The sequence below is a fragment of the Struthio camelus genome, chromosome 26 (assembly GCF_040807025.1).
Source record: "Struthio camelus isolate bStrCam1 chromosome 26, bStrCam1.hap1, whole genome shotgun sequence".
In the NCBI taxonomy this organism is placed as follows: domain Eukaryota; kingdom Metazoa; phylum Chordata; class Aves; order Struthioniformes; family Struthionidae; genus Struthio; species Struthio camelus.
In genome coordinates, this window is record NC_090967.1 from 4,198,979 (window position 1) to 4,224,448 (window position 25,470).

Sequence of the window (25,470 nt, forward strand, 5' to 3'; positions counted from 1 at the left end):
CAGATGGTTTCTGAATATGTCCAAGGAAGGACACGCCACAACCTCTCTGGGCAACCTGGGCCAGTGCAAGGATATCCAGAGCTGTAGGAAGGGACCCCAGGAGGGCACCGCTGCCCCATGGTTCCTGCGGGCCCCCCAGCCCCAGCCAGCCAGAGCAGAGGGGAGTGGGAGGTGCGGAAAAGCTGCATGGGGGAAACAACTCAGTGCGATGGGGCTCCTCAACCTGGAGAAGAAACAGCTTACAGGCATACAGGAGAAAGTTGACTAAGGGCTACTCCTTCAGCCTGTTTTTGCAACGCGAGGCCCAGAGGGCGTCCACTGAAGTCGGACGTCGAGAGGTTCAGATGCTGCGGGACGCCTTGCCGCAAGGCACTGCATGCGCTAAAACTTCACGTGCTGCAAGGGGCGGCTAGGCAAACGGACGAAAAACATCCGCAAAAGGCAATTAAAAGGCAAAGACACCACCTCAGGTTTCTGTAAGTCACTGGAGAAGCCGAGGGAAAGTCCGCATAGTTGGCCGAGCCAACTGTTTCCAGAACGGGGGCTCGCTCCTTCCCCTTCCCTCCCTGCTCTCGCTCCCATCGGCTGCTCTCACACTCTTTCCTGAACCAATCGTGTCTTGCCAATCTGGCCAAAAACTAGCCTTGCAAAACAAAAAGTGAAGAGTTGCCTGCCTGTTCAGCACCCTGCCGCAGCACCTCGAAGACAGTCAGGGAGGGCTGGAGGCAGAGCAAGGGCAGAAGTGGGGTGGTGGGCTGGGAGGTGAAGAAGGAAGGGGTGAGACCGCACCTTCCAGCAGCAGCTGGTTGCATCATGGCCCGGCCACTCCTTCCACCACAGCCTTGCAGAGTACAAAGTCCCTGAAGCAGGTTTATGATACATATTTTTATTCCACCTACCCCTCCCAGCCATTTGTTTCTACTCTCCAACATATGGAGTGACCCAGAGCTGTTAGCAGATTGGTGGTTTAAAAAAAAAAAAAAAAAAGCATTTTGCACTGAATTTCTCCATAGGCAAGGCTGCAGCCTGCATTAACTCAAACACCAACAGAAAAAAAACCCAATGTACTACTCTATCGGGTAGTCTATTATCTCGTAAAACAAAGACATGAACACTGATTGTTTCCTTGTTCCTGTTGGTTTCAAAGCTCTTATTGTCCCTCCATTTTTAACAAGTTCAATCCTCCTGTGAAATTGCACCCAATCGCAAGTTCAACAAGATCAAAATACAGTCAGGAGCCGAGAAAATAGCAGTTACACAAACCACTCAGATAGCTTGGGCACCACCTGGTACCGGGCCTCCGTCGTCTGCAGGACCCGGCAGGCCCGGCAGAGGTGGACGGCCCAGCCGGGCGCATTCACGGGCTTCAGCCACCGCCGCCACTGGAAGTAGCGCTGGTATCTCTCAGCGTCCTCGCTCAGCTCCTGCAGGTACCGCGCCAGGTCCCGGGCGCTGGCAAAGTCATCAACGTGGATGAAGGCGTCGGGGGGCAGAAAGCGCTCGTAGTTGTCCCGGGGCGGCCCGAGGACGACGGGGACGGTGCCAGCCGACAAGGCGTTCCTCCAGACCTTCTCGGTGATGTAGTCCTCGTGCTGCGAGTTCTCAAAGGCCAGGTAGAACTTGTACTGGGCCATGGTGGGCAGGAGCTGGTCTTGGGCCAGGGGCCGGTGCTGCTGCCCGTAGACGTCCACGGCGATGTGCTGCCTCAGCTGCTCGTAGTACTTCACCCGGTGGGAGTCTGCCCGCCAGTTGCTGACCACCCAGGCCACGAGCTTGGCCTTGGGCGGGATGCTGAAGGGCTGGGGCTGGCTAAGGAGCTGCAGCTCCCCGTAGGGGCTGAAGATGTCCGAGTCCCTCCGGTAGGACATGGTCAGGTTGAAGAGGTTGTCCATGGCGCCCAGGTTGGCCGAGTGACTGGGCGACTCCAGGTTGAACCAGATCCAGCGCTGCGAAGGGATTCTGGTGACCTGGGACAGTCCCTTTACGTTCCAAGACACATCCCTATGATGCACAATCACAGCACTGGCCTTGTGGTACCAGCTCCGGTTGGCAGTGAAGTGGCATTCTGGCGTGCTGTAGAGCTCCGAGCAGCTGCTGAATTTAAAGCGCTGCCCAAAGGGCCAGGTCCACAGCAAAATGGTCAGCTCATGCTTGCTTTTTGGTGGGGTGCCGGAATCAGTGAGGGCTGTTTGTGCAGAGGGATGGGTATTATTATGCTCTGGCTCAGGAGTCCTGAACTGATGAAAAGAAGCAAAGAGACAGAAGCTGAATATGAAGCTGAAGAGCATAAAGGTGAGGAGATTCTTGCAGAAGGTCTTCTTCCCTTCCATGAGCTCCATGAGTGAATCTGCAAACACCACAGACATGGGCGCACACTGGACACAGCAGGGACGCGGCTCTTGGTATATAGCTTGGTAGGGAGGTATGCACAGGGGTTCAGGGGACGTTGGGAAGAGCTGAAGTACATTTACCACCAGCCTCCTCCCACTTTGTGAGAGGAAAGTGCCCCCGCAGTAGCTCCATACACAAGGTGCTTATAACAGGCACTCACAGGGCACAACATCTCATCCAAAGACCCCAGACTTTCCTCCATCATCACCCACTACCTTTTTTCATCAGCTCCTTTTTGCCTATCTGATTTTGAGAACAGCCACCACTCATTTCCCCATAGAAAAGCTGTAAACAGCCACTTTGGAGTCCTCACAGCCATGCAATAACGTATTTAAGTTATTTGGCGATTTAAGCAAACAGCAGACAGATGTGATATGAAAACATAGAATGAAGCAATGCCTGCCCGTGCTCAGAAGTGGAAACAGAAGCCTGTGTGCCCTTCCTGCTGTGCCCAGTGCCTCCATCCCACAACCCCCAAGTAAGGTTCTTCATCCAATAGCTATCGAAAAAGAAAGGACTGTTGCAACCCACCTCAGGTTTGGTGCCGATGAGAAAGCACGCTGTGGAGGGCACCACTGAAGTGGCTGGCAAAAAATGGAAAAGAGAAAGGAGGAGAGCACAGATAGGGGGAGGGATTGGTGGTGAGTTCCAAGTCTTCTTCCGTATCCAGAGCCATGCGTGCCAATCAGCTACTGCCATAAACATGTCATCTGATAAGAAAGGCTGTAATACACGTACCTACTCCTCTTTGACAAATTGAGTCAACTAAAAGGAGCCATGGGCACACCTTTGCATTTGCTTGTGGCTGTTGAGAGGCCAGCTGCATACGTATCAGTTGGCTCCCTTTGCGAGTCTCAGCCCATGGATTTGTTTGTGACATGCTTTCTTCTCCACTTTGCTTTGCTCTGTTCAGGAAGGGCGGGCAAAGCTGGCAGGGAGCAGAGGTGTAGGCACCAGGTTCAAGAGCACCCCATCCGGCTAATGGAGTTAACAGCACAGCTCCCTCCATCCTTGGGTGAGGCCAAGTCTTCTAGGTGCCTTTTCAAGACTTTGGACTATAACACAACATGAGACTGCTGACTTCAGAGATCACCTTGAATTTCAGAGTAGATAAAAGGCTAAACAAGCAGATAAGAGCCTGAGCTGGGTGACCCCCACCTCCATCCAATGCCTGCAGACCTTGCTTTGGAGTGTCTCCAGCCCAGCTGAATAGGCATTGTACATCACGGTCTGTGGGCATAGCAAGGCTGTTTGTTTGCTATGACCAGAGCAAATTGATCTTGCATTGAGCTTGGCTGCACTTGGCCGGGAGTAAAAAAAAGCCATTATGTGTTATTATCAGGCTTGAATATGTTTGACTGTAAACGTGAGTTGTTGGTGTGGAATTAAAATTCACAGAGTTTCAGCATAGGTCTTTGGAGGGTCTTCTGAGTTGGCGGGGGGATTGCAAATGGGCAAGAGGATGTGGAAGAATTTGTATTTCCAGTCACTCTGCCAGGAGGTACGTGTTTCCTGGGACAGAACCGGAGGTCCCCTGAAGTGTGTCCAGTTGCCTCCTGCAGACTTGGTAGCACTCCAACACAGGTGAGAGCAAAAAATATACTGGGGCATGAGGGATGGGTGCCGTAACTCATGGTTCACTACCCAGGGTGATCCGGGCAGCCCAAGGTCTCACAGCTCCTCACCAGAGAAGAGGCGTCAGCCGTTTAACTGCTCTGCCTAGAAACTCCACACATGAGACGCCGTGACGTCTTGCCCTTTCCCCACAACACGGGCTACATCTGTACTAGTAAATTAAACAGCACTAGAGTTAATTCATCTAGATGCTCAAACAACTGGAATGGTTGCTGGCCCGGCTTTGACCTCAGCCAGCTAACGCTATACCAGACAAGACCCAGGCGTGGTTTGGGAGTTACCACGGGCAAGCAACCATTCCGTACAGGTAGCTGGCATGTGGCCACCCCATTTTGGTGGCTAAGGGATTTCTAATAGCATGAACACGGCCCAGCAATGCTGGTTAGCCTCAGGGTCGGAGAACAGACTCCAGCACTGTTATCCTCCAAGGACAGGCATAGTTGTGAAGTCCAGGCACTACCTGGATTCTTGCTTTAAGGGCCATCCACTCTGCAGCCAGAGGCACAAATGAAGCCCTCTGCATCCCCAGGTGTCCCCAGCATGAGTACCAGAGCAGCCTCTGGATGTAATTTTACTCACAGCTGCTGGATGCAATTTTACTTGAGCCTGAGGACGAGAAAGAGGATTTAGGTTTCTTAGCACCATGGGCAGCCCCAGAGCTCAAGGATCCTGTAGAGCCAGATCAGAGACTTCAGGCAGGTGGAACATCCCAAGACTTCTGTACCCTTGAAAAACAGGGCCACAAGGAACTTAAGCGCAGTAGGGGGTAATTAATGTCAATTTAAACATATAAGCAATGCTGGGGAAGTCATGGAAAAGAGTCATGGAGCTGTGAACTGAGAATTGTTCCAAGCTGCGCACGTGACGCGAGGTGACAGATCTCTAGAAACTCTAGAAACTGATGTAAGATTGTAACACGGACAGAACAAAGAGGCCGTTTAGGTAATGGACTTGGCAGGACCAAATGCAGTTGACAAGTATATTTATTGCCATAAGATGAATAGTCTCAGTAATCCCTACATCTGAAGACAAATAACGCTGTGTTTTGGAGCAACTTCCTGGTTACTGCCCTTGCTGACCCAGCGAGCGAGCTGCTGCAGAGCTGCGGGTGCTTGGCACTCACTCAGGTGAGCGCAGGAAAACACATAGACTGTGCTGGCAGACAAACGTGGCACTCGCTCAGAAACGCTGGTAGCTGAACACCTGAGCTCATTTGCCTTCAAAGAGGTCACTAAGCAGAGTTAATCTACAACAGATACTTGACAGATCTGCAAGCACGCTGGATTCATCTGCGCTAGTAAATAAAGACGCCAGAGACTGTTTTTCATCCCTGAGGCCAAGTGACCCAGCATGGCTCCCATCTATGCTGCTTCATCCCAGGTCACTGCAGCCACATCCAGCCTGTTTCCTGGGAATGGTACCTGCCCCAGGCTATCCCTGGACCATGCCCAGACATTGTTTGAGGAGCGCTAGCTGCCATGGGCCACAATTGTGCCAAGGAACGTGCAGTATGGACGATAAAGGGACAGCGTTTAGATCCGTGCCCGGGCTCAGTTTAGTTTCCCATCACATATTTAGCTTCTGAGGATAAGCCCTTGCCCAGGGCTACAGCTAAGGGTTCAATTCTTGGAGGCATTTCTCTGAACTCTTGCCCCAAGGACTGGTCCAGGCAGAAACTCCCGACAGGACAGGACACGTGTCTTGCAGCCCCATTAAAAATATGCCTGTGCTAGAACAAGGTATTTAGGACCTCTCTGTTTGCATCAAAATTAACTGGAAAGTGAACTCCATGTACCTCCACTGCCTTTGAAAAGCTTCTGCAGACTCTACAAGGGAATGCCACTACATTTCCCTGCTCCGGATAGTTTGGGGCAGACTGCAAAGCATAACAGCAGGGCAAAGTAGTGAGAGGAATGGAGAATTCCTTTGGGAATACTCACCAGGAAGCTCTGCCAAGGGCACTGAGCGTTGCTGTATCCAGTCTCTCCCTGCTCATCTCTTGCAGAACATTTCATTGAGGCTTTCCAGGAACAGAGCTGTTTCAGGAGCTGATCATCTACTGGCGAGTAGCAGTATGGCTCCAGCGGCTGTCCCAAACATGCAGCTGAGCCTTGGCTGGTAGGATGGGTAGGTCCTGTCCAAACATGATGACTGCAGATGCTCCCCTCCGTCATCCTCAGCCCTTTTGCCTGCACAGACATGAGAGACGCTTCATTCAATAAAGGCTCTGACCCTGCTGAATTTTTCACTCGGGTTTCCAGTGCAAGGGAGGAGGATTAGGGAGATTTGAGGCCTCCAATCCCAAACGTACAACAGGTCTAAAGATGTTAAGCCTGTTGTTCGTGCCTCGCTGTATAACCACATACCCTGGTTGGGATCCAGAAATGGGTTTCTGAACTTCTAGGCTAGATGCAGCTCATGACCACAGCCCGGAAACAGCAGAGAGGAAAGATGCAGACATTGGGAGAACAAATTTAGCAAGGCTTGATCCAGAGCCCTTTCATGTCAGCAGAAGACTGCGATGGGAGCTCAAGGTTGGCTGGGAGCCCGAGACACTAGTAAACCTCCAAACCCTGCATCTCCTTGGCCATCTGCCTCCCTGGGTGGACCAAACCACTTTACCATCATCTCTCCCCAGACTGCCCCACATTTTAGCTGTATCTATATTAAATCACCAATTCTGTGTGTTTGCCAGGACCACGGGTCTTCCTGGAGAGCATCAAGACCCTTTGGCATGGGTTCGACTCCCCATGGGGAAGCCCAGCGCCAGGCAGCCTCACCGCTCACGGACTCCAGCCTCCAGGAGAATGGCAGGGAGTGGTGCAGGAGGGTTGTGAAATGTTTGTATTGCCAAGGACTTGCTGTTTCCTTCGGGAAGAAACAGAACAATTGCTGGTGCTGCACCCAGAGCTGAACCACACCGCAGAGCAACATCAGCACCGATAGTCTCACTCGCCCGGGCCGTGTTCGTATGGGGGCCAAAAGACACCAGCATCCTTCTGGGGTGGGAAATGTTTTTTTTTTCCCCCCGGTCAGCATTAGGAAGCAGAGCTGTTGAGCGTTTCTGGGATCGGCTGATGCCTAGGTGCAGGCAGATGGGTTTAAGGCTCAAGACACCAAGGAAGAAGTTTATAGATGGAGGGAGGGCTCCTATCTCCTAGATCAGGGGACCCGCGAGCAGCTGGGGCTGAGCAGGACGGATGAGAGCAGTGGCAAAGGGAAGCAGATCCAGTTGACATGAAGGTCGTGCCCCCATCCAGCTACTGTGGGCCAGACCCTTTCCCGGTTGCACCTATAGAGTCCCCAATTTCACACAGCACTGAGCTGGTCTTTGACCTGGCCCAGCTAGCATGGGAACATCTGTAAATTAGGTGAAAACCTGCATTTTTGCTGACAATTTACACTCCCTTCCCTGACTTGGTAGCAGCCCAAGAGGCACTGGCTCAGGCGGTGTGGTTCGCTCCCTCCCTGCTGTCCGTGGCCTGCCTACTCCTTGAAATCACCAGGTATCTTTTCCAGGTCAAGAGCCAACAGCCTATGTTTCTAAGCATTTAGTAATCAGCACATGATGGCATCAGGGTAGACGTTCAGCAGCCATGAACGGTAACACCTTAGAAACCCATCTTGGTACAAATAATCCAAAACTGACAGACTCGAATACTTAAGTAGAACCAAAGCTACAGAGCAACATAAAAATTTCATAAAGATTTTTTTTAAGAGTAAACGTTCCTAATGCGCATGTAATAAGAATGCTGCCAAAAGGCAGCTTTCTCATGGAGAAGCCAGATTTCTTCTGTCCCACGCACACCCATCCCATGCTGGGCTTGGAGGCAGGAGAGGGAAGAGAGAGCAACCATATTCTTGGCTCTAGGACTTTGCTTTTCTCCAACTTGCAGGACTAGATGGTGGGTCAATATTTCCCCCCTGCTTGCAGAGCCTTCTGGCCTGCGCACAGATGTCCCCCATGGCTTTGGACCTTGGGGACAACCTCTGGGAAACTGGCTTTGGTCCAAGCAGTCCAAGCAGCTGCCTCAGCCCTCTTGTCTTTAGTCAATGCCCAGCTGAGCAGGGGGGATGACAGAGCACTCAGGAGCTGCATGCTGAAAGCTGCCAAGGATGACTTGGGTAGAGCTAACTCATGGCCAACAACCTTGCTGTTTCCAATGAGTTTTGTTACTTCTATATTTCTGTTCCCATTCCCAGTGCTACCTGGGCTCCCAGCCGCTGCCACGTGAGGGTAGTCAAGGAAAGAGAGTGCTCTGAAGTTATCTCTGCAGCAGCCCTGAAGTGGGGGGCTCTTTCTGCTGAAGATATTACAAATAAGTCAGTGGGGAAGTTGGAGTCTTTCCCTCCAATGTTGAGTCTAACAACCCCACTGCCTTGGTTTTTGGTTTGCTCCTGGTTGGCTTCTTGCCTGGTTTCCCAAGGAAATTACTTATGTTTCGGGGCAGATTTGGCTTTAAAATTCAACAATTGGGGATCAAAACTCTTTTTTTTCTTCCTCTGAGAAGTCCTTCTGCACCCACTGTTCTCATCCCATGACGATATATACATATATGTATATCCCTTCAGCTCTGTATAGCTAGGGACTTGCTATAACCCAGCCGCAAGCACCGATGGCAAAATGGAGCATGTCAGGGGCATTTCAGAGGCAACTCCAGCATGACCCGCGCTCCTGCCATCGCGCCCAGCCTCCGCTTCCAAACAGGAGGCAGATAAGATATTGCCTGCTAATGGCTTCCCATCTAAATATTAGGACCTTCCCTCTCAACCAGTTTACTCTGAGCAACGACCCCCTCGCCAGGGTCATGGGGAATGGGAAACTGTGGGAGGTCCCCAGATTTTATAAATGAGAGGGTTTCCCTGTGTAGACACGGCCCAGGAGGCACCCAGGAGCCAAAGGCACTGATTGATGGCCTCACGCAGGCCTGTTGCAGGGGAATGGTGTCGAAGCGGTGGCGGGGAGGGATTATCCAGAGATTTAGCAGTTTTGGTGGATTAAGGGTGATTTGTCAGTTGTCTGCAACGGATCTCCACCGAAAAGGCCAAGAGCCAAGAGCCCAAAGTTGTGTGGCATGTGAGTGGGAGGAAAAAAAATGCAGCCAGTTGGGTTTGATCCACTCGTGGTTCAGATGCAGGTCCAGGTGGCTCATATGGGCTGATGCATCAACGTAGGGTTAGTCCGAGGGGTGATGAGACAGGGGCTGCCTCTAGCCACTGAACTAGTAATCGCCACCAGGCGTGCGGTTCCTGCAAGCATGCATGGTGGCTTGGCTCTAGGCATGGACGGGGCAGGATCCCGGCGTTTTGGGTGTTGGCAACGACAAGTCAGGGCTCCCCACGTGTGAGATAGCGGCCGGGAAAGAGAAGAGGGAGATCAGGTCTTATCATGCGGCCGTGGCACCCTTACGAAGCATCCTCGGGAAAGGCTCAGCGGCACCCGGAGATGGCCAGCTCGCAGCTGAGCCCCATCTCCAGCCACGCAATTCGGCTGCCAGAGGAAAGCAGATTTGGGCAGTGACCCCCATGTGCATGGCCTCTTGCTTTTTTTTTCTCTGAGAAAAGGCAAAGGGAGGGTCTGGAAGGGGAAAATGTAATAGGCAATTATCTGGAAATGTAACTAATCGAATTATAATGAAGACCATGCTCGCAAGGCATCTCTGGTTTCAGGGGAAATCTAGATAAACAGTTAAAGGAGCACTGAAGGCCCGCTGGTCTGGGCTTGCAAAGGGCAACCCGGGACCCAGTGCCCCATAATCTGGGTCGTGCGGAGGGGGACACGGACACCCTTGTCTAAAGCCTTCCCCAATGATGGGGGAGACGTGGAAGAGATGGGACGGCAGAGAGCCACCCTCGCCGGCTAATGGAAACCATCATCCTGGCCAAAGCTTGCTGGGAAAGCGCAGAGCAAACCCCGGAGCGGTGGAAGTGAGATGGGGTCCTGGGAAGGCTTCAGCGGAGCTGAGGATCAGCCAAGGTGTCCAGAGCCCTCCGCGACGTCTCCGTTCGGGTCGGTCGGGATGCTCCATCTCAGTCGATCTGAAACGCTGCAGTTTGGCCTGCAGGGAGGTGGCTTGTTTTGCTGTTTATGTTCACGTCGTGCCACGCTCTTCTCAAGTTTCTAAACAGAAGTCACTTCCAATCCCCAAATGGAAAATATTTCCTCTTGAAAATGTAAAACGCAAACTTTTCCATTGCGGCCCTGCTTCCTCCCAACCTCCAAATCTTTCTGAGTTGAGAAATCCACCCACAAAGCCCCCTCGCTGCAAAAAGTGCTCAAATCGGCCTCGCTAATAACTTCCCAAAGCCAAAAAGAAAAAAAAAATCTGCTTCGCTCAAGCTTGCCTCCGGGGAGCTTTCGGCAGGGCTCGATCCCATCCCGGATGCATCAGGCCGGACAGGATGCGTCCGGCTGGCTCTGCTCTCGCGGTGGCACCCCAAAAGCCGCGACACCCTCTGAGTCGCATCTGGAGACTTTTTCCAGGGAGGAAAACGCAGCTGGGACCTGCTCCGAGCCAGCGGAGCGGAGGGGACACGTTGCCCATCGATCCCGCGGCCGAGGCGCCGGGGTCCAGCCGGAGCCGGCGCGGTTGGCAGAGCGATGGCAATGTCTCCGTCTCTCCAGCCTCGTCTCCGCAAGGCACAGCCTCTCCTTCGCGCCTTGGGAAGCGGCAGGGATGGCGGCAGCCGTGCAGAGGTGCTGGAGGGGCGCGCGCCCACCCGCGGCGGGGTCGGTGGCAGGCTGCACTCCCCCCCCTGCCACCGCAACCCCTCCAGTCCCACGTGTGCAACAGCATCCTTGCTCCCTGCGGCTCCCCGGCCGCCTCCTCCCGGCCCAGCCTTGGCGCCTGCCCAAACCCGCACTGACATGTTTGGGATGTTTTCCTCCTTCATCAGCTCCAACCGGCCACGCTGGCCGGCTGCTGCCGTCCCACGCCGCGGCGTGCTCCCAGCCAGCACCCCCACTCCATCCTAAAGCTGCGTCTGGCCGGGATCATCCCCGCTTTCCGCCGCTCAGGGTTTCACTGCGGGCCGGGGAGCTCCCCGATGTGCCCCGGCTCTGGCCGCTGGGGATGCTCCGCCGCGCTGCCCGATGGGTCACCCCGGCAAAGCGGCCGCCGGTCCCGGGGCAGCGGCTTGGCGCCAGCTCCGCGGCCGTTCCGGTCCCTCGGCCTCCCCGCGGCTGCCAGAGCCGGCGCGGCCGAGCTGCGGGAACGCCATCCCGCCAGAGGCGCGGGAGCCGAGCGGCCGCTTCCCAGCGCCCAGAAACGCCGCGTGGGGCCCTCCTCTTCCGAGAGGGGTTTTTTTCCCCCCTTCGTTTCATCCATCCAAACATTGAAATGATTTCTTTTTTTTTCCCACCCCCCCCCAGACCCCCAGTTCAGCTGCAAGCCGCTTGCTGGGGCGGCAGGCTCTGATTTAAGCGTATCTGTTTGGAGAGAGATTAAGGGGAAGCCAGCAGCTGTTTTGCAGAAGGGCAGCACGCGCGCGGGATCCGTGCCCTGCTCGGCTCAGCGAGAGCTGCCCGAGCCCTAAATCACGGCACGAGGCGCCCGTCCCGCGGGAAATCCCACCGCCGGCGCTGCCGGGGGACCTAGGCGGCCGCATTTTAATGGCTTTGTTGAGGTTGGGTTCTCCTGCGTGGTTTTCAGTGGAAGTATTTTGCAACCCTGAAAAGAGAAAAAAAGAAAAGAAAAAAGTAAAAAAAAAAAGGCGGGGGGAAGAAACCCCGCAGAGCCACCGCAAAAGCGTGAGGTTTGGCGCGGGGACAAGGAGCGTCTCTCCCCGGAGCTGCCTGGGGACGCCGCGGGAACGGCTCTCCGGGTCCTAGCTGGCCTTTCCGTTACTCAAAAAAGGGACAGGAAAAAAAGAGGAAAAAGGGGCCTGGACGTTACCTGAGGGGCAGTAAGTACCGGGAGGCACTGGGTGAGGGGGGTGTTGACGCCGCCGTCCAGATTTAAAGCGGTTGCAATGCGGTTGCTCATCCTGGGTTTGAAGAGGCACCAAAACTGCAAAGCGAAGAAATCATTATTGCTAAAGCTGGAAAACGCCGCTGCCCTCCCCGCCGAGCAGGGACGAGCACAGAGGCGAGCAGCGGAAAACCTGCCTCTCTCCTTAAATAAGTGCTGCGGAGAGCCAGGCCCTCTGGGAGCCCAGTTCACCCTGCTGTAAAAACGCGGGCCATTTGGAGCACAAAGTATCGCTCCTTTTCTTTCTTTCTCTCTTTCTTTGTTTTTTCTCCTCCCAAAATGGCAAAAGTGAGTAGCTGCAAATCTGCTTTGCCAAATGCACCACCAGCATTTTTGCAAAACGCACCAGCAGCCCAGGGATGAGGAGGCTCTTTTGCCTTTTCGAAACACCTTCTGGTTCCCAGCGAGCGTGAAACAGCGCCGCAGGACGCTCCAGCGGTCCCGGCAGCTGCAAAAGGCACCCCGGTTGACCTGGGGAACAAAATAATAATAATAAAAAAATAAAAATCGAGGGATGCTGAAACACTTCCCCCTCTCCTGGACTCATCAGCCAGCACCTCCCCAAAACGCGCCCGCTCGCGTGTCATCGGGAAGGAATTTCTGCTTCTTGCGAGGCTCCGGCGACAGATCGGTTCGGGCGGTGAGATCCTCAGCCCGCGAAGCGTTTTGGCGGGTCTTGGCTCCCGAGCGTCTTGCACCGAGCCTGGCCGAGGGCCGGCTCCTTCCCCGGGCATTGCCGGCCCCGCGAAGAAATCCAAGCATCGCACTCCCGGCTCCCTCCGCGCGCCCACGACCGCTCACAGAGGCTTCTTCTTCGTCGAACTTAATCTGGGCAATCGTTCAAAAATGCTGCAATTACCTGCTCCTTTTATGATAGAACGACAGCCTGTGGCGGCGTAATTTAGCCCAGACCTGAAGACAGCTGTTTTGGAGAGCCCTTAAAGTTGAAAAGTCCTCCCAGCCCAAGCTCGTCCAGCAGCAGCAATGAAAAACCAACGTGCCCAGTGTTAATCTCCGTCCCTCCCGTTAGCCATCCCGCGCGGGATTGCAGCAGGGATTTTCTGTATTTTTTTTCCCCCCTCCTGTATAATTCCTAATTTTACCACTTCAGCATGCGATTTAATTCTTTTCGTGTCCCTGGAGCCTGACCGGGATTAAAGGCAATTGCTAGCCTAAGCCGGGTGCACGGAGGCCCCTTGGCCGCACTCGAGCGGCCCCGGGAGCGGCGTCCTCGCGTGCCAGCACCTGGGGCCGGCCGGCCCGGCGTTCCCGGGGAACCGGGGGCTGGAATAGGACGCTGCCTGGAAACACATGCACCAGGGAGCATTTTTTTCCTGCTAAAGCTAAAGAGTGGGGGGAAAAAAATGCTATTAATTCCCTGCAGGGGGATGGGGACAGGCCCTGCTAGACGCGCCAGTGCCGGCAGCGCAGAGCACCGATGGGTTTTGCAGAGCCGCCGTATCCCCAGTGCAGGTCCCAAAGCCCCAACCCACCCTGCAAAACGCTCCCGCCGCGCGGGAAAACCTGCCGGGAGGCTGTTTCGCACTTTCCTACTGTATCAGATCAGACACAGGCTGCCTCCCGAGCTGCTAGAGAAGCGGCAAGAGGCAGGAAAATTACCCTCTAGTTATCACTTGCCCTTCGATTGGCTTCGCTCTGCGTCCCGGCTGCGCGGGAACGCTTGGCAAACGCCTGCTCCGGATCCCATCTCTGCTCCGGCCGGCGCCGGCGAAGAAGCCCGGCCGCAGGAAGCGATCCCGAACCAGCGTCCGTCTCCCGCGGCCGATCCGCGGCGCTCTTTCTCCCAGGCTGCTGATTCGGTAAAGCTGCAGGCAGAAGACGGGGAGGGCAGATTAGCGTCGCTTCCTTTCCCGCTACAGACGGCAGTTACCCAAAACGACGGATTTGCGGCAAAAAGGAGCCGTCGCTCTTTGCCACCCGTCCCAAGTCGCCCACTCTGGCCGGGCGACCAAAGGCGACACCGGACCGCGATGCCCCAGCACCGCCACCACCTCCCCTCGCCACCCCTTTTTACCCAAAAGGCCCGGAAACGGCCCCATCGGGAGGCGCAGTGCTTCGTGGCATCTCCCCGCGCCGCGTCCACGTGGCCGCCAGCCGCCCCGAGCTCTAAGTGCTTCCAGGTTGCAGAAGCGCCGGCTGCGTCACACGGGGAAAGGGGGGACGGCGGGGAGCAGATGGGAGCCAGCGGCTCCCTAGCGCCTGCGCCAGCACAAGGCAAGCATCCCGGAGGGAATATTATAGGCTTTGCTTTACCTAATTAAAAACGTGTTGGAAGGGATTTGATTACCCAGTTTGACAAAGGGAAGAAAACCCTGCAGGCCCTGGCAGCGGCGAGGATTTATGAGCTGGGGCTTTGCTTTGGGTCTTTCCGCCCGCTCGCAATATATAGGGGAGGCGCGAAACACGCCGCCGGCAGCGCCGGTGTCTGCATTCCCGCTGCTTGAATCAGCCGGCGTTCGCTGGCAGCTCCAGCCGCCCCGGCCCCCTGCGGCGGGCGCAGAGGTGGGCAGGACGCGCTGGAGCAGGTCGGTACTGCCCGGCTGCCGCCCGGCCCCAGAGGGCTGCTCCGGAGCGGAGCTCCCGAGGGCCAGATGCGGACGGAGGCGTAAATGCTTCCCCAGCGCCTGTGCGCGTCTGCCAAGGACACGGCCCTCAGCCCCGGGACGACGCGATGTCCGGCCGTGTCTGTGGGTGGGGTGCTGCCGTGGGAAAGCCACTCCGGGGTAGGACGCCGGTGGTCGGGGCTCACCACCGACGGCAGGACAACCTAGGCAGGGGCTCACCACCGACGGCAGGACAACCTAGGCAGCATCCGCCTTCTTTCCGCTCCAGGGTGAACGCAAGCCTGCAATGCCATGCGGCGGGGCTGCCTGCTCGCCGGGTGCCCCCAGCCTCCCTCCCCTCTGCCTCTCGGCCACCGCTGCGAGAGCATCACCTGGGCCGGGAGATGAGGGACGATGAACTTCACGGCCACTTGCCCGGCGGCAGCGCGCGCGAGGGGGAGACGCGGGACTCGCGCGGCAAAGAGCAGCCGCTCCTTTTCTCTGCGGACTTGCCATTTCTAAAAACCGTTGCCCAGAGCAGCGCAGCCCTGGCTCCATGGCCTCGCCTCGCCGCTGAGCTCAGCCCTCTCCTGCCTCGGGCCTCGCTCGAGCCCGGCTGGCATTTCTCTTTAAGGCAGCAGAACTTTCTCCTCTCCTTTTAATAAGTTATTTCAAAGGCCTGCGCTTCAAAAACATTCGAACCAAATTTACACACCAAAGCCATAAATGTTCCTTTTATTGCCTGAGCAATATAACCCTCGGCGATGTGATTCTTGTAAATTTACTAGTCTTCCAGAGCCATTAACTCAGGCCAGGTCTTTTCTTCTTTTCTTTTCCATGCTAAGTCGAATAATTCATAAATACTTCACACCAGAGCCTACTTTATGAGCGTTATGATGATCGCTTGGGCATGGAAAGGCCTGCAAAGTTATTACAACAGCTTTAATACCCCACAGACTCCCCAGCAGCTTGGAGAGCGAGGTACAAAGCAGCTCTGTCACCCTCTGGGTGGAAGAGTCCTCTAGAGCAACCATTTCCTTGGCCAAATAATACGGCTCTTGCAGCTCATAAACGTCTTTGTGAATTGAGTCAATGTCTGGGGTGAGTTTTCAGTGCTGCAGCCCTGCAGGGCTACTCGCATCGCTGGCCACCACAGCCAGCCACGGTTGGAGCCCGCAGGTCGCCGGTGCGATTTTCAGGCCAACGCTCAGCCAACAGACATCGCAAACGGTCAGATGGGTGACAGCGGGGCTGTCCCAGGCACGTTTAGAAAGGTGACTTACTTACTTGGAGTCCCCGACACGCAGCAAGACGTGGGCGAGCTGGCTTGCCCGGCTCAGGAGGCGGCAAACGCTGTCTAGCTCTGCTCGTCCTTGCGTGCATCGCGGGACGGACCCTGCTGACCACCAGAAATTAGAAGAGTCGGTCATGGGGCTGTATCCCCCCAAGGCTATAGCTGAAAACCATTGGTTTCTTCAAAGGAAAGAGGCAGGAAGCTACGGTTGTTGGACTACACCTAGATGGAAACGGGAAGTCACCACGCTTTGACATTATTTTCCTGGAGCACAGAGCCACCCCGGGACTTCCTGTGGAGCATCTCAATGATGGGCTTTGCCCACACGTCTGGATTCCCCTCCCCATTCTGCCACGGGAAATGGCTCACAGCAGGGAACCAAGGCCCAGAAAACATAAACCCAAAAACCAGCAGGAGTGTGTCTTAGCTCCCCAAGAGGTACTGTAGGACTCCAACCCCTCCGGCACCCACCTGCCCTGTGACCCTCCCCGAGACCACCCAGAAGGAGCTGCAAGGAGAGCCCGCGAGTCCTGCCCATCTCTGAGCCACCGCCGCTCCCAGGGAAATCCATCTTGTTGTCTTGGAAAGAACTCCTCCGGTAATTGCCCTCATATCTCAAAGGTGTCCTACCGCCACGGAGGTGCAAATATTTATCCATACTTGGAATTGCAGAGTGAAGCCTAACTAAGTGTTCCCAGACACTCCAGCAATTGTTGTTTTAAGACCTGGACTGTGGACACCTGGCTGGAATTAATCAGCAGATGTGAACGCCGAAGCAGAGCGAAGCCCTTATTAACCCTTCGCACGGGAATGTCAAGGTCAGGGGGGTTCGCTGGGGTGGCCCGTACCCAGATTGCTGCTGTCAACGGCTTGGGAATCCCAAAGTGAGAGATGGTCTCCAGTGAGCAGGGCAGGAACCAGTAGCAAAATTTATCATATTCCCGTCCCCGCTTGAAGATCTGCCGTGCCAAGGCACTCACTCGCAAATAGGAGTAATAAATGTTTATAACTAGATAATAAAACACAAGAGCAAACCACCTTTATATGGGCTCTGCCTAAATCAATAGGGGTTGAAGCAGCTTTTTAAAGGAAAGCGTTTGCTTTTCTCCCAGGTGGTTTCAAGTAGGGCACATCAGCAAGGGCTTCCCCATACCATCAGAAATCCAAGCTCTTTAAAACAGATCAAAGCACGCAACTGCAAGCGACCCGTGGCCTCTCCCGTTCCAGCTCCTCGCCAATGCCGTCCTTGCTGTCGAACAGCTTGCGCTCTCGCATCAAGCTAAATCTCCCAATGAGGAACTCGAGACAAGGTACAGCGGCTTTTACCTTAATGCTAGCCCATACAAACATCAGGTGGGGCCATGGCTGATGCGACGGACTGCGCCAGGATGAAAAGACCGACCACCTCTGCCCTGTGCCGCTGACCCCTTCCAGCGCGAGACAGCCGGTGACGGAGAGCTCGCTGGCTTCGAAGCAGAGACGGAGGCGAGAGCCGGGCAGGTGCAGAGCCTTCCTCGCATGCAGCGTGCCAAGGAGCCCACCCGGCATCTGCAGCCTCGTCGGAGCGGGCATGAAGTGCAGGGGGGATACTTTTAAGTGGATTAAAACCTTTGCAGAATCTCCTCCATCAAGCCATTTGCATTGTCTTTCTGTGCTCCCAGAGGCATGAAAGAGAAGACCTGTTTTCTCTGCCGCTGACCCATGATACCCCTCTGCCGCTAAGTGGGTCTGACTGTGAGAATTGCTGCAGAACAAAATATATGCAAGTGGTATCCTTATATATATATGTGTGTATATGTATCAATAAAAGCAGAGAAGAAAAACCTTCCTGGATCCCTCACCGTAGATATTAGCCCATCACCAGCTATAAAACACAACATTCTTGAACGATGTTGGTTGTCATGGCCCATTTGCTCGTTTGCTCCAATTTCCCCTCCTCGCTGGCTTCAGTTATTGGCAAGCTGCGGAGATTGTTTGCAGTAGCTTCGGCGTCAGGGTGGGATCTCGCTTTCTGCAGCCAAGTGGCAGGTGGGAATTAGGGGGTAGAATCAGGCTGGAAAGAAGGATGTTGGGGAACCAAAGGAAGGAGAAGAAGAAGGAGGGCACCACACACGGCAAGAGTGGGGTGGAGGTCAGAGGAGCGAGAGGAGACTTGGAGAGAGGAAGAACCAGAACAAAGGGCAAGTCGAGGAGTGAAGCAGGGAAGAGGAAGTGGATGGGATAGAGAAAGGGTCACCTCAGCCATCCATCCCCCTGCAGCTGAGCAGGATCAAGCTTTTCTTCTCATCTCAGGCTGAGGTGGAAACAGCTCGGGCTCCGGGTCTGTCTCAAGCAGCTTGAAGAAACAGCCTCGCTGGTCCACAGCTCAGCCGGGAGCAGGGTCCAGCTTCAGCTCTCCAGGGACACAGCTCAGAGTGTCGCTGAAGCAGCAGACGACAACCTTGGGAGACTCTGAGGACGAGCTCCTCACGCAGCCAGCACCCCTGGGTCAGGCCAAGGGTTCGGATAGCCCCACAGCTTCTCTCCGACAGCAACCGCAAGGAAATGCCTGGAGAAACGTAAGAACAAGCATGTAAGACATCGCTCCAAGTCCTCTCCCAGCCTGCAGCTGTTTCTAGCTCCGAGGGACTCCTGAGCCAGATGCACCTCGCCACCCCTCAGCAATTTCTCCTCCATGCAATCGCCCAGTCTTCCCTTACACCCATATAAACTTTTCGTATCCGCAGGCTCCTTTGGCAACAAGGTCACGGTGCGAGATGCAGCAGCCAGCTGGTGACATAGCTCCCTCCGGCTCTGGAGGAGCCCCATGTCCATCAGCGAGGACGGACAGACTCGCAGCCTCCTCCATCCTCCAGACCACGCAACCCCTCATCAGCCACCCAGGTCACCAGACATGGCCGGACACCGGTAAACGCTCAAAGCCTGGGAGGAACAAACTCATCCTAAAAACAACAAGCAACTTCCAAATCTGTGTCCTGCTGCAGCAACCGAAGAAAAAGCCCCATCTGGCCGAGCGCATCCGAACCCGGCCGAGGCCCAGGATGGTGGCCACCTCGTCACCAAACTCTCTGCTCCCCCAGCCAGGGCCAGCCCCAGTCGGGTGAAAAAAAAACCCCGCTGGCCGGACAGCACTGCTCGGCAGACAGCCCGCCGCCGCTTTCCGTGCTCGGGGGAACCGGCCAGGCAAGCGGGGAGGGAGCATTCGCTGCTGATCAGCACAGAGGAGGGTGCGGGGCAGCTTTAGCTGCTCACGAGCCCCGCAATGCCCTCGCATCACGAGCTATTGCATTTGGCATAAACACCGGAGCCCAGGTCAGGGCCATAATCTCTGCCAGATGCTTTTGCACCTTTGCCGTTGGCCTGATCTCAAGATCAAACCTTACCCGGGGGACGGAGGGAGGCAATAACGCCAACCCGGGCGGTCCTTCCTCTCCTTTTTGCCCTAAAATGTCTTTTGCTCACGCCGGACAAACGGTGGCGGCAGGAGGCGGACGTGGGTCTCCTTCGCCCGCGTCGCCCCAAGGGCATCGCAGCGGGAGGCGGTTAGGGCTTTAGCTCGGTGTCGAGCACGGGAAGGGGAAGCTGCCGCCCCGAAGGGGTTTTGGGGAGGGAGCCGTAAACCTTCAGCCCGTCGGGGAGTTTAACTCAGCGTGGCAGCTCAGCTCTCCGTTTCCAGCCCCGACGCGCACGAACCTGTCTCGCAGAGCCGAGCCCGGCGTGACAAGTGTTTAGACAGGACTGACGAGCGCCTCCCGCTCCGGGACGTCCCCTAGGAGCGGGCGGAAACGGAGGCCCAAGCACGCGTGCAGCTGCCACTGCAAAAACCCATGGCCTCATCCTGCCCTGCTGAGGCTGCCCGCACTCGGTGCGCTGGTGGGAGCAGCCCGGAGCATTACCCTGCCCGAGGAAGGGTCTGGTTTCTCGTTTAAGCACCTGAATAACGCTACCGGTGTTCGAGGAGGACAGCACCGGCCTCTCCCTCCGGCGTCCGTTTGTGCTGCCGTATAAATAGCTGCCGGGCCGCGCTCCGACTCTCCACCGAGCTTCCCGAGGAGCCACGGCGCGGGAGGCTGTCCAGAGCGGACGGCAGCGGCGGGCACTGAGACGCCATCGGTCTGGGCCGGGGGTTTTGGAGAGCAGAGAGGCGAGGGGACGCGAGAGCTCCTGCCTCGGTCCTGCCGACCGCGCGGAGCCCGGCTCACCTTGCCGGAGAGGTTTCACGGCCACGCGGAGGGATGGGGCTATCAGAAAACTATCGCGATGCTGGTTTTCATCCACCTTGGCCCTGGCTCCTTCCAGCTTCCAGCAATGTCTGGACTTACCTCCCTTTTCCCTTAGGAGACGCACATCTTCACCAACGCGCGTGGTGCCCACCGGAGCGGCCTGAGCCTTCTCCGCCGGCGAGCTTCTCCTTCCCCAGTTCTTCCTGCCGTATCCTCAGAGGTGAAGCACAGACACGAGCAAATAGCAGATTTATCCTTTAAAGAAATAGGAAGAGAGAAAAAAAAAATTCTTTTGGGGTTGAACCAAAAGGAAATCTATTTGTCACAGCAGGGCTTTTTTTTTTTTTAAATTGCTCGGAGACAATGAAAACATTGTGTTCGCCCCAAAATAAAACGTTTCTCCGTTTTCAAATGTGTGGCTGAAGGATCTTGCGGTCCCCCCGCTTTTCTAATTGAACGCAGGCAAGTTTCAAATGGAGAACGTCACACATTGCAATAAAAAGCTGAGGCGTTTAATTTCGAGCATATCTTAACCGAAGCCTGCAGTTTTTCATCCCAAAAACATTCTTTTTTTTTCTTCCTCCTCTCCAGTTCAAACTTGAATCAAAGTTGTAAATAATTTTAAAAGGAACTGAAATAACTTTTTTATTCTCCCTACAAGCAAATGTTTCAGCGTAACAATTTGAGCCAGGCGAGCTGAAAGTGATTGGAGCCAGACTCTTCGCAGCGGTGCCCGGTAAAAGGACAAGATGTAGCAGGCAAAAACTGAAGGTGGTCAAACACTGGGACAGGTTGTCCAGAGAGATGATGGAGTCTCCAGGCTTGGAGATATTCAAAACCCAAGCAGACATGGTCCCGAGCAGCCTGCTCCAGCCGAGATCTCCAGCGGTCCAACCGTTCCACGTGTCTCCATGCGGAAGCCTCCAGGCCTTGCCACCTCCTCTGTGGAGGTTTTCTGGGACACGCGGCCCTGTTAAACCACCGGGAGCTGCAGCATCGCCAGCCCCGCTGCGTTCCTGCGAGCCGCACAGAGCTCCGTGGGCTTTTCGAGCCCCGGGTCCTGGGATGTTGCGATGGAGTGCTTGAAATAAAATGCAGAAGAAGAAGAAGAAGAAGAAGAAGAACCCAGCAGGCATTTAAAACCAGCCATTCTGCGAGCAGCTCATCTGGACAAGCCGGGTTTCTACAGACCTTGCGCCTGCAGGTTGGGTTCTCTGGTGTCTTGTAAGGTAGAAACTCCGAGGAGCTTTTCCCACAGTTGGGTATCCAAAGTATCCCATTCCCACGTGGATTCTCTGGAGTCTAGTAAGGAGGCTGTGCTCACGCTGGAGCATTTCACCCATTGGGGCACCTTATTCCTTTCCTGGTCGCTGCGTAAGAACTTGATAGCTCTGTGAGCTTGACCCTGCTGTCAGCTCGCGCTGGGACTGGTTGCCCAGGACAAAAGGCATTAGGGAAGACAGACAGGTGAACACACAAACTGTGTGGTCTTGCCCAGCTTGTCACTGCAGCCGTCACGGCTCAGCTGAGCTCCTACTGGCTCCATGTCAGGGTAGGCGCCACCATGAACTGGGCACCACCCGCTGAGTCCTCTCCATGGAGCAGGTTTAATAAAAAAGTGCCAGTGACTCACTTGGAAAATTGGGGACATACCTGAGTTTGTTTTCTTTCCATCCCTCCTAAAGAACAGTCTTCCACGGATGTTTCATATTTAGGTTCTTGGAGAGAGTTTGTGGCCATCTTCACCATAAGGACAACTAGTGAGGTAGGGGAGCAGAGGCATGGATGGAGAAACAGGAGATGTTTGAGTACGGACATCTCAGGCCCCTCTCATCCCCAGGTCCAAACCGCACCCCCTCTTTGGGATGCCCTGCCAGAACCAACTCTTGATGCTGTCGACGTTATAAAAAGGCATGTGAAATGCCTTAAGTTTCAGCAAGACTCCTAGAAAGCAGAGACACGTGTGCAGAGCAAAGGCAGGTGAGGAAGTGCGTGCACAAGCAATCCTGCTGCATGCACACCACAGTTCGGCACCACATTCAGGGCAGGTTCGAGTCTAGCTGCTAGTGGAGTCCCACTTTCCCAAGTTGCCCAAGAAGAGAGCAAGCTTGTCCCTGCCCTCCCAGTAGAGCTGTGCCTTTGGCCAGCAACAGAGCATTTTTGGTAGGTGCCTTTACCTTTATTTGCAAAAGCATCTCAGCCTAATTTCTGAGAGGTATCAGGGGCCAAAAGTACCATCTCTGCCTCCCCCTGGGAGAAGGTCACCGGGACACTTTCCAGCCTCGGTCCCAGCAATCTCCTTGTGCAAAGTGACCTCTAGAGCCCGTTTTGGGCATCTCCCATTTCAGCCAGCAGCGACAGATATTCCCCCAGGCTGCGCTGGACTCCCCGCCCTCCCGTGGCCAACGCTGAAACCTCTGCAGAAAACTCCGGGTTTCTCAGTGTTTGACTGCCATCAGCGTATGAAAACCAGCTGGACTGGCTGTAACAACGAGAACATCAGCACTTCTGAACAAGCCAATACTTAGATCACAGGTTCATGCGTGGAAGATCCAGAGCCCCTGGATTGCTGAAGATCTGCAGGACTGTGGGAAGGCCCCATCTGCACAAGCTCCTGCTGCCAAAAATGAGCATCGGATTCAGGGGAACGAAAGGAAGAAGCACACATGGCAGTTACAGGGGCTGTTCAGAAGCGACACACAGTCCTCCTCTTCCCCTCGTGCCCTCCCCGGCTCTGTACGGGACTCGCAGCCTGGGTCCTTGCGCCCCGAGGTTGCCCCGCGGCAGCAACTCTGCACCAGCTTGCTCTGCTCCAGTCTCCCGCTGGAAGCAGCCTTCCCACTGCTTCCAGCACTAACCAGATATGTTTGACACCAAAACTGGGGACCAGAGGAGAGGCCACGGGAGGCCTAGCCATGGTGCAGCTGGAAAGGTGTTACCTGCCTTTGGAGGAAGAGCCATGATGGTGAAGCACGGCCAAGCATGCACGCACACACGGGTGAGTCCCAACAGATGGAAAGAAGATGGGGTGTCCACAACATCATTTGCGCTGGCAAGCAGGGATGGATTTATGCAGCCTGAAGCCAGGTACGTGTCTCAGCTCAGTAGGATACAAGCCATACCTCAGTGCCCGAACGGAGTGGGGGAAGAAGCATGCTTGCTCCATGCCATGGGACCACAGCCAGTAGATGGCATTCGCCTGCTGCACATCAGGCTGTACCTGCCTTGGAAAACGTGGAGAAGAATGTTTCTCATAAAAATAAAGGAAAAAGGCAAATATCCACCTAAGCTGGAGATTACTTTGCTGGCTTTGATAAGTCACTTCTGAGCTGTCAAATGGTAAAGGCTTCCAGGCATCTCCTCCTTTGCCCATAGGTCTTCTGTCTGTCTTATGCTTTAAAGAAGGATAACGCATCCCCAAAGCATCCCTAAATATTGTGTGCATCCTGGACCACGTGGATGCACAAACAGTAAGCCACGTACCACAAATGACATCCACCCTCAGAAATCTAATCCAGCATCTGCCAGGCAGAGCTGAGCAGTCAATATACGCCACGGTCTCTGGCAGAGCAGTGCCCAGGCTGACCATATGCATGGCTAGGAGCTGCTGGTGCTTGGTCAGCACTGACGTGGATGGTGGTATCCTCAATATCTTGTCTCCTGGGAGCCACCAGTCCTAAGAGGACAATGGTGTCCACATGGAGCTAACGAACTGGATCAGGCTAACCAGCTGCATCAGTGGAGAGGCCCGGCACAGCAGAGGTCCCAGCACCATGCCATGGGTGCTTGAGATCCAGGACCAATCCAAGACTCCAATCCTTACTGCAACATAAAAAGCAAAGATGTATTAGGTTCTTCCACCGCACCCCATTCCTCCGTCTCCCCACCCTGCCCTGATTTCCAGGTCACCACAGCTGCTCTCGTGGCTGATTAGCCCCAAAATTTAAACACATCCTTAGCAGATGGTGACAGGAGATTCCCAGGGCAGCAGGCAAAAGTCTGCAGCCCCGCTCTATCTATTGATATAATAAAAGATATCGCTTCTCTGCAACCCTGGCCTCTCTCAGACCATCTCCGCTAAGACTCAACGACAAGTCATTGTGCTTCCTTGGCTGGGGGGTCACTGCTAAAGATGGAGCTACTTTCATCTTTGTACAACGCCAAGCATGTTATTTGCGCTCTGCGAACACAACGGGGATTTTTGACAGCACATATCAGCCTAACTCTGCCTCTAACACTTATCTCTGCTTGCAGCTGGATCAGATCTTCAGCCAGAGGTGGAAGGAAGGCTGTTTGCTGAAGTCCAGGAACCACAAGACAGAGACATGGATTCAACTCCGGAGCAGATGAAAATCACCGCAGCTTCAGTTGCTGTCCTGGATTGACACTAGTTAAGAAGCCAGCAGAGGTCTTAGGGGCTCTCAAGCTGCTATGAGCATCCTGGGAGCCCGTAACCAACAGCAGATTCCCCCGGCACCAGCGAGGACTGACAGCTGGATCTGTGTTTGCACAGCACCAAGCGCAACAGAGCTCAGTCGGCAGCACGGCTGCAATATGGACAAGAGCAATCTCCCCACCACACGTACCAGCGCGCTTGTCGGCATGTACGTGAGCGTACAAACGTGCATTTTGCAAATAACAGACCCAGAAGTTCGGTACAGAATTTACCTGGAGGCCTGAGGAGTAGCCCAGAGCAACAGAAACACAGGCAGGGTTTATTGTGGATGTCTGAAACAAGGCAGCTGGACCCCTCTCCCCTCCTGCTCCGACCAGCCAGGGCAATACACAGTGCGGGGAAGACTGCGCTGCTCCTCGCTCTCTCCTCTCCTCTCCTTCCTCAAGCCCTCAAATATATCCACAGGGATTTATATACTGCGACCTCAGAAAAATCCCAACTTTCGAACTGCAAAATGCAACTTCTCCCAGGTCCATTTCTCACCAGCTGTATCCGTATCCGCCTCCAGCCTGGCCCGCTGTCCAGGGCTTTCCACCCTCCCAGCACAGCCCCTAAGCAGGTCCCTAGACACCCAACTCACCTTCCAGGCGCCGGCAGCGAGACCAGCGCCTGCGGTTTAGGCACACACCAGCAGGGCTAGACAGGCCATTGAACTGGATATAGAAAACCTCCCTTGCATCCTACCGCATGCCGAGGCCACCTTTTGCATTCAGCGACTGATGCTCAGCACTAAAAGCCCTCCCGCTCCCACCTGTCCCTCCCCAGCTGCCATGTCCCCTCCTGGCCCGGATCCCGTTGGACGAGCAGCATCCATCCCTGGGATCAGCCCAGCGCTGGGTGCGCTCAGCCCCAGCAGCATCATTCATCCCCAGGAAGAGCATCCGGATCCACTTGGTACCTCGCAGCCAATTGGAGGAGCGGCGGCAGCGGGGTACGT

At 55.0% G+C, this 25,470-nt stretch overlaps 2 protein-coding genes across 11 annotated transcripts; both read right to left on the bottom strand.

Annotated features, from left to right (window-relative positions):
- Window positions 1-992: 992 nt before the first annotated feature.
- On the bottom strand, window positions 993-11,149 carry LOC104145769 (4-galactosyl-N-acetylglucosaminide 3-alpha-L-fucosyltransferase FUT6-like). Of its 5 annotated transcripts, none has more exons than XM_068920057.1 (3): window positions 8,236-11,149; window positions 5,967-6,215; window positions 993-2,237 (listed from the first exon to the last, which is right to left on the bottom strand). In XM_068920057.1, the coding sequence occupies exons 2-3, from the start codon at window positions 6,198-6,200 to the stop codon at window positions 1,254-1,256; spliced, it is 1,218 nt and encodes a 405-aa protein (XP_068776158.1). In that variant the 5' UTR covers window positions 6,201-6,215; window positions 8,236-11,149; the 3' UTR covers window positions 993-1,253. The 5 variants fall into 5 exon arrangements, with proteins under 5 accessions (XP_068776158.1, XP_068776159.1, XP_068776160.1 ...); XM_068920058.1 differs by lacking the exon at window positions 8,236-11,149 and adding an exon at window positions 2,923-4,751 and having other exon boundaries at window positions 995-2,237; window positions 5,967-6,054; XM_068920059.1 differs by lacking the exon at window positions 8,236-11,149 and adding an exon at window positions 2,923-4,632 and having other exon boundaries at window positions 995-2,237; window positions 5,967-6,021.
- Window positions 11,150-11,398: 249 nt separating this feature from the next.
- Window positions 11,399-25,447, bottom strand: LOC104145768 (uncharacterized). Of its 6 annotated transcripts, none has more exons than XM_068919820.1 (8): window positions 21,731-25,447; window positions 20,177-20,332; window positions 18,091-18,402; window positions 15,848-17,865; window positions 13,617-13,822; window positions 12,343-12,467; window positions 11,922-12,035; window positions 11,399-11,696 (listed from the first exon to the last, which is right to left on the bottom strand). In XM_068919820.1, the coding sequence occupies exons 4-8, from the start codon at window positions 15,941-15,943 to the stop codon at window positions 11,446-11,448; spliced, it is 792 nt and encodes a 263-aa protein (XP_068775921.1). In that variant the 5' UTR covers window positions 15,944-17,865; window positions 18,091-18,402; window positions 20,177-20,332; window positions 21,731-25,447; the 3' UTR covers window positions 11,399-11,445. The 6 variants fall into 6 exon arrangements, 5 of the variants coding, with proteins under 5 accessions (XP_068775921.1, XP_068775918.1, XP_068775916.1 ...); XM_068919817.1 differs by having other exon boundaries at window positions 15,848-17,598; window positions 17,696-18,402; XM_068919815.1 differs by having other exon boundaries at window positions 15,848-18,402; window positions 21,731-23,899; window positions 25,114-25,446.
- Window positions 25,448-25,470: the final 23 nt, after the last annotated feature.

Excerpts from the sequence above, each read along its gene's own strand:
- LOC104145769 (XM_068920057.1), bottom strand. The coding sequence starts at position 6,200 with ATGACGGAGGGGAGCATCTGCAGTCATCATGTTTGGACAGGACCTACC. Across the intron at positions 2,238-5,966 it reads GCCCTTGGCAGAGCTTCCTG|TTCAGGACTCCTGAGCCAGA; the intron begins GTGAGTATTCCC and ends TCTTTTCATCAG.
- LOC104145768 (XM_068919820.1), bottom strand. The coding sequence starts at position 15,943 with ATGCACGCAAGGACGAGCAGAGCTAGACAGCGTTTGCCGCCTCCTGAG. Across the intron at positions 12,468-13,616 it reads GGGCAAGTGATAACTAGAGG|GTCAACCGGGGTGCCTTTTG; the intron begins GTAATTTTCCTG and ends TTTGTTCCCCAG. Across the intron at positions 11,697-11,921 it reads CGGTACTTACTGCCCCTCAG|GGTTGCAAAATACTTCCACT; the intron begins GTAACGTCCAGG and ends TTCTCTTTTCAG.